The following is a 7431-nucleotide window of genomic DNA, read 5'->3' as shown; positions in this document are numbered from 1 at the left end:
AATGAGATTAAGACGAATTTAGTTACCCGATTGTTACATCACTGGCGTGTACACGTGCTGATGGTTGGACCTATAAAATTGAGAAGAATGGGAGGTGGTGGTTGGTGGGGATCCTCGGAAATGACGTCATATCGACCAGTAGCGGAATAAAATTCTGAATATACGTCGCGGCTTGCACGTACTGTACGGAACTCTGTTATTGAGAACTTCTGTTTTAGAGGTCAGTCAAGGGCACCTTGCGCGACATTCCCCGAAATTATTGACGGAACATTTCACTGTTAAGGTTGACGTACTCGCGTGCATGTGACGAATCATGCATACCTTTTTCTCGCTTGAATCTTTATCTTCGTATGACGAACTCATTGATAAGGTAGGATCGCCAATGTCATATCTTGTATCGTCTCGTTAACAACTACGATTTTATGCTTTCGATGTTCGAATCAATTAATAGATAATTGCAAGTAGAATTTCCACGACGTATTTAGAGGTTAGGTCTGAGCAACTGTGTTGAGACTTGTTCTTTGGGCGTTCGTTGCCTTTTTCGTGCATACGCCGTTTAATTGTAATTTACCCAAAGTTGCTTCGGAACAAAGTCTCGCTCTTTCGAGTAACGATGCCTGAGCATCTTTCACGTTATCCGGGAGTCCGTGCCAGAGTTTCATTGGTGCATCCTTCGTAAAAATATGAAAGCGTTAAAGTTGAAGCGAGAAGTTAATTCGATTTTTAATATCTAATCGTACTTGTAGGGCTCGTCCGTAACAAAAGCTGATTCTCCAAGGCTTTTTTCCATCGTAAGCACAAATAGCATTTAGATTTACGACAGATTCTGTGTCTGACTGTCCACCGCTCAGAAATAGGATACCCGGCACTGCCGGCGGCACTGTCCTCTGCATAGCTGTTAACGTGTATTCTGCAATAATCTAAAAACAATATTCTTAAATAACCAAAAGTACGATAAATACGGCTCGTAAAAAGAGTTTTTTAATGATGAAATTAGTATTCAATAATTAAAATTGTTCGATGACAGCTCCTAATTACTGTACCTGCGGCGTGCAATTAAGAGAATTCTTGATTCCTGACAAGACCATTGCTGGTTTTAGAATCACACCCTCAAGGTACACGCGGTGCTCGTTCAGGGCACGAAATAAAATAGATAAGACTTCTTCGTGAACTTCCAACGTTCTATTTATTCCGTGGTCGCCATTATTTAGAATTTCTGGTTCTATGATGGGTACCATTCGCGCACTCTGACATATACTGGCATATCTTAACAAAATAAATCATCCATATACGTGTATATCGATCTAATTGTATATCAAATGACTTGTGAATGAATTAAAAGCCGAAATTTTAGGTATTAATTCTCTATTGCGCAATGTAACCGATTAAAAACCCTATAAAGAAAATAACTGTAATATTCACTGAAGGTTAGGTTCAGTCATACATTCAATCGAGAGTGCAGATACATTTAATAGTACGTTATAGTGATTAATAAAGTTAATAACAATTGTATCTCATTAATAATATCGAGTCATCTAAAAACTCTTGGTTCACGCGTTTGTCAGCTGCATGATGTAATCCTTTGCTTTCCTTTCCATAATGATTCAACTTACTATTATTGACGACAGCTCAAAGTGCACATATAGAAATGCTCGTTGAATCTTTAAATGATTGTATAGTATTGCGTCAATAACATTTCCAGAGTATAATTTTTCGTACTTTCGAGGCCAAAAGAAGACGAAAATCAAGAATACCAATTTGTTGATGGAGGCTTCGTTAAAAACTTATTAACGTTTAAAGTTCCGCCCGTTCCGAATTTTTTTCTCGAAACTGCGTAGAATTTCGGGGGTATGTCTATTCACCAAAAATGATTGCAATTGACCTCCGCAACCGAAAATAATTTTTCCAGAACGATTTGAAATTTTTTTTTTCGTCGAATTTAGGCACCAAATTAGATTTTCGGTAAGGAATTTTTTTCTCGAAAATGCGTAGGATTTCTGGGGTATGTGTAATGACCAAAAATGATCGTAATTGACCCCCGCAACCGAAAATAATTTTTTTAGAACGATTTGAAAAATTTTTTTTTCGCCGAAAAATGTCAACACCTATCCGATTTTTTTTCTCGAAAGTGGATAGGATTTCGGGGGTATGTGTATTCACCAAAAATGATTACAATTGACCCCCGCAACCGAAAATAATTTTTCCAGAACGATTTGAAATTTTTTTTTTCGTCGAATTTAGGCACCAAATTAGATTTTCGGTAAGAAATTTTTTTCTCGAAAATGCATAGGATTTCAGGGGTATGTGTAATGACCAAAAATGATTGTAATTGACCCCCGCAACCGAAAATAATTTTTTTAGAACGATTTGAAAAATTTTTTTTTCGCCGAAAAATGCCAACACCTATCCGATTTTTTTTCTCGAAAGTAGATAAGATTTCGGGGGTATGTGTATTCACCAAAAATGATTGCAATTGACCCCTACAACTAAAAATAATTTTTCCAGAACGATTTGAAATGTTTAAATTTAATTGTTAATAACTTTTTAACGAAGCCTCCATCAACAAATTGGTATTCTTGATTTTCGTCTTATTTTGGCTTCTAGAATCCCTCATTAAAATTTTTCCCAGGGATTATAGTACCTATCGTACATAGTTTTTTATTTGAACATATTCAGAACGAAGGATAAATAATTACTATGATTACACAAATACGGAAATCGTACATAAGGCAACTATAAAAAGTGAAATAAAAAACATTGAACTAGAATTAAGAAATGATTAAAAAATACTTCCTTCTCCGTCATAATGTAACAAAAATTGGTCTTTGTTTAAATAATTATAGCTGAGGGTTGGTTTTTTTCTACTTTTTTCAGAGTCATTTCGATTACAATTCGCGAATCTAAAACAATTCTTCGTAAATCGAACCTTGCCAGGACGTTTGCGTTCGTAGCCATGGCCAACTGGCTTGGCGTGGTCTCTGAAATCCTGTACGTGCATCTCCATTTTGTGAAGTGACAACCGCACCTCTTGTACTGTATGCATCTCTCTTGCAAATTGTCCAGGCCCTCCGTGGTCTTTTCGTTCTTCGCGCCAAAAAGATCGACCAGACCTCCGTCGACCTTGATGCCTGGTAAGACATTCCTTTCTTGAAGCAATTGGACGAAGTCGACACCGGCCGTAGTTTTTTGATAAACTGTCTCGTGATGCAGAATAACACCGCTTATGTATTTCGACAGTTGAGACTGCGACAAGAACGTGCAAACACGCGGGGATCAGATTTAAAAGAAAAAAGTTTACTTTTCTTTCAAACGTCGCAAACTTTTCAATTTTCTTCTTTTTAAAAGCCAATTTCAAAGAAATTGGAAGTCGACAAGAAAAATTAATCGTAAAAAAATTGTCTTCTTTATACCCATAAAAAAAGGAATGTTCGAGCCAAAGTAATCGATGGAACGTTTTTTCAAAAAGAGTTCGGTTCAAAGTGCAACATAATGACCTGATCAGCGGTGAGCAACATCTGTCTATAATCGCGTCGTTTATCTTCGGTATTTTCGATCCCCAACTCCTCGAATCGTTTGTCCAAACTCGGACCGGACTCGTCGCAGGCTAGCAACCCTTTACCAGGTGCGAGTATGGTGTCCACGATTTTTCGCAACTCGGAACAAAGAGCAGGGTCCAACTCTGCATATTTTGTTACCGGCGATAATATCTAAAAATTGCCAAAATTAACACTGATAAGCTATCGGTGTTATACCACTTAACGATCCCACCCCTCTATAGTCTCTGCACATACACACTCAATCTTGCAGAGACGAAAGCTAGCACGAAGAAAAAGTAGGATACATATTCGACTTGATTTACAGCGGAGAAAGTGGCGTTGAGCAACCAATTGATTTTAATCCGTTATAGCTCCACACGTAACTCGTGATATATCAATTTAACGAAGCAAATAAATATTGATGATTTATGCTCGTGTTTGATATAAACTTTATCGAAATACTGTTCAGATCGTTGACAATTAAACTCATCGTTGTCGTGTCGTTCGCATTTAAAAAATTCCATGAATGTTTATAAATAGAGGAAAGGTTATTCAACGTTGAAGTAGCAGATTAAGCTTGCGTAATATTTAATCGCGGTAATGGTAACTTACTATTTTTTTATGTAAGAAAAATGATGTCTAGAAAGTAGGGACCGGGGACTCTCGAAATTTCGAAACTTTTTGCTATTTTTACATTTTTATTTTCGTCGATGCCTTTTTGGCGAGTTAGAATCAAATTCGCCAAAACTTTAATTGAACAAAGGAACAGTGATGGAAAGTGTAGTCTCAAAACTGCGAGTAAAGTTGAGGTTAATAACCGCGTTGGCACTCGGTCGAGTTATATTTAATTTTGGACAGCGGTCATTCAGTATTCAGATCCCATAATTCTTAAGTAAACGATACTGATTATTGCAAAACTTTAAATAGTATGATTCCCATTATCATATAATGAACAAAGTTCAAACTTAATGTTTAAAAGTTATAATCGACTTATTTCTCTTGATCTTTGGTGTTTTATTAATTTTAGATAACGTAATAGTGATAGATAAACTGTCATCGTATTTAGTATTTCTATGAAATAAACAAACTATTTATCACGTTATATTTCAATAATTTAAACAAAAAGGCAAGTATAAATATAATTTATGACAATAAATTCTAATCTTATAATCGTTACTGTGGCGCATAATAACCTTAACAAGTGTAACATTTACAAGTAATGGCTAACATATATCTAATATATTTTTGATGGAATAGTATTAACAGGCATTTCTAGAAAAATCATTGAATTGTAGGTGGCCTAAAAGAAATATTTCTGTACTTTGTGTTGCTTGGTAAAGGTTCTTTAATGATAGGTTAGTTGCTTACTTTATCTTTGCAAGAACATCTATCACCTAAACGTTTCATTCTTTTTTCTTAGATAGTGCATATAAATGATACGAATCAATTTAAAGATGTGGAAAATGATTAAAAAATATGTTTATATTGACATAGGAAACATGTTTTAAAAAATTTCGAACTTAACCAAAAATTATAGAAACAATTGAGTATTTATTAACTGTACAAGAGACAGATATATTTCTTATAAAATTCAACACGAAATCGCCGAATCGAAGAGCGTTCTTTTTTTAAACAATTCTTCTAGTATTCGATTTCGTGAAATGTTAATTGAATCTTTTAAAAAATAAATTGATAACGAAAGAAATTATTAAAACATTGCAAAATTAAAATGTATAATTCTAATAAATGTTTCCCATCGCGAAGCGTGTTTGTAATTGGTCGTTGCCAATATCCGAAAGAATAGCAATAAAAAACCCTAAGTCCTCCCTCGCACGACGCTTTATCATGGAAGGTTGCCTTAACTTTCGACAAATTTTTGAAATAGAAATCGATGAAGAAGACAGTTGTAATTTGCTAGATCAAGGTTAGTTGCGATTACGTGTTAGCGGAATGTTTCAAAATGCTGATAGTTTGCAAATACACACGAATTATTTTGCGTTAATTTATCGTTAACGCATTCGTTTATATGGGACTCTTATCGATCATTCCGTTCAAGTATATTTTCCAGTGAGAAACCTTCGGTTACGATGTAGAAGGTTAATCGTCGATGCGATAGAGCGGTAAATATACAATAAAAGACATAAAATTTTAATCTAAGATAGATTTATGCATCGTAAGAAATCAATAAGTAATTGCAATGAGTAACAGAGAGAAAAGTGATTTCCGATCAGAGCAATGCTCTAAAACCAAGGAAGAAAGGGACAGAAGGCAATCAGTGTCTTCGCAAAGCGACAATTCCGATGTGAAGAAGAAAAGACGCAATACGTGCAGTAAAGATAAGAGAAAGAAATCAAAACATAGAAGCAGCTCGAGCAGCTCAAGTTCATCTAGCATGTCCAGTTACGAAGCTAAGCACCAAAATGACAGAGACAAAAGGAACGACAAATGGGACAAGAGGTACGAAAATGGATTCAGATCGTACAGAATGAATGCAAGGGAAGGTAGAGGTTATTACAAAGGACGTAGTGGATTCATGGATAACCGAAAACGTAGTTTTGGTTATCGGCCATATAAAAATTCTGGATTTTACGATAGAAATAGAATGCATAACAATTCACAGTATAATAGGTACAACAATGACAGGAGAGGCAATAGATTTTCGAATCATAATAGTAGAAGGCCACCTTACGATAGATCCAGGAGTAGGAGCAATCAGAATCACGATTGTCAAAGAGATATTAAAGATTCCAGTGAACATTCGAGGGAAAGTGATTCGAAAGAAAGGCATTCAAAACATTCAAACAGCGACAAAATGGAATCAAAGAAAGGCGACGCGGATGATACTTATTTGAAAGGAAAGGAAAAGAAGAAAGAAGATGACACACAGGAAAAGACTGATCATCCCATTCGTAAGAAGTCAAAAAGAAAAAGGTCCTTATCTGCTTCAAGTTCCTCGAGCGTTAGCAGTACCAGTAGCGAAAGTAGTAGCAGTAGTTCCAGTAGTAGCAGCACCAGCAGTAGTTGCAGTAGTAGCAGTACCAACACATCAGAAGATGAAAGAAAACGTAAGAAAGCAAAAAGGAAAGCTAAGAAGTTAAAGAAAGCTATGAAGAAACGCAGAAAGAAGAAAAGAATGAAGAAAAAGTTGAAAAAAAAACTAAAGAAATCATCATCTAAGAAGAAATCACGTAATACTGACAAGTCCAAAGAAAGTGTGTCTAAAGACATTGTACAAGATATATCAGAGAAATCTAAAGCAATGGCGCCGATGACAAAAGAAGAATGGGAAAAGAAACAAAGCGTAATACGCAGAGTATACGACGAGGAAACTGGAAGATACAGGTAATCATCATAAAAGATATAGCTTTGTTTGAATTGAATCGTGATTTAATAAAAATTGTTGATTCCATGGTTTTATAGGTTAATTAAAGGCGATGGAGAGGTCTTAGAAGAAATAGTGAGTAGGGAACGTCATAAAGAAATAAATAAACAAGCGACTAAAGGAGATGGAGATTATTTCCAGGCACGCTTAAAAACCAATGTTTTATGAACTATTTTTCTATGTATACTAAAAGTAATACCCTTACATAATAATTACTTTATTGTTAGTGTTAAAGTCCTGTATGACAATATGTTTTATAATATCTCAGAGAAAATACTTATGTTGTACATTAATGAAATCTGTCTACCGTGTGATTTTAATTATATTACTTGCACATAACACTTCATTCAGTGTTGATGACCAAATGTTGAAATATAATCAGTAGGGGTGTGCGAGAACCCGAAAACATCGGGAACCCGATGGTCGGGACGAATCGGATGTGATCGGGTCGAGTCGGGTCGAGCTCCCGAAAACTTTTAAGACTCTTGAAAAGAATTCACGATGGACAACATT

The 7431-nt window shown here is 35.5% G+C and overlaps 2 protein-coding genes across 2 annotated transcripts; one reads left to right on the top strand and one right to left on the bottom strand.

The window, feature by feature from the left end:
- Positions 1-362: 362 nt before the first annotated feature.
- LOC143348421 (fructose-bisphosphate aldolase) lies at positions 363-4943 on the bottom strand. The gene is made up of 6 exons (XM_076778603.1): positions 4905-4943; positions 3495-3707; positions 2927-3243; positions 1044-1266; positions 741-920; positions 363-671 (listed from the first exon to the last, which is right to left on the bottom strand). Exons 1-6 carry the CDS (start codon positions 4941-4943, stop codon positions 489-491), a joined length of 1155 nt encoding a protein of 384 aa, XP_076634718.1. The 3' UTR covers positions 363-488.
- Positions 4944-5345: 402 nt separating this feature from the next.
- Positions 5346-7216, top strand: LOC143348285 (uncharacterized). The gene is made up of 2 exons (XM_076778330.1): positions 5346-6878; positions 6957-7216. Exons 1-2 carry the CDS (start codon positions 5734-5736, stop codon positions 7084-7086), a joined length of 1275 nt encoding a protein of 424 aa, XP_076634445.1. The 5' UTR covers positions 5346-5733; the 3' UTR covers positions 7087-7216.
- The last annotated feature ends 215 nt before the right edge of the window (positions 7217-7431 follow it).

Source organism: Colletes latitarsis, chromosome 11, assembly GCF_051014445.1.
Source record: "Colletes latitarsis isolate SP2378_abdomen chromosome 11, iyColLati1, whole genome shotgun sequence".
Classification (NCBI taxonomy): Eukaryota; Metazoa; Arthropoda; class Insecta; order Hymenoptera; family Colletidae; genus Colletes; species Colletes latitarsis.
Note: the sequence above shows the minus strand (reverse complement) of the source record. Positions and strands in the feature narration are given on the sequence as shown.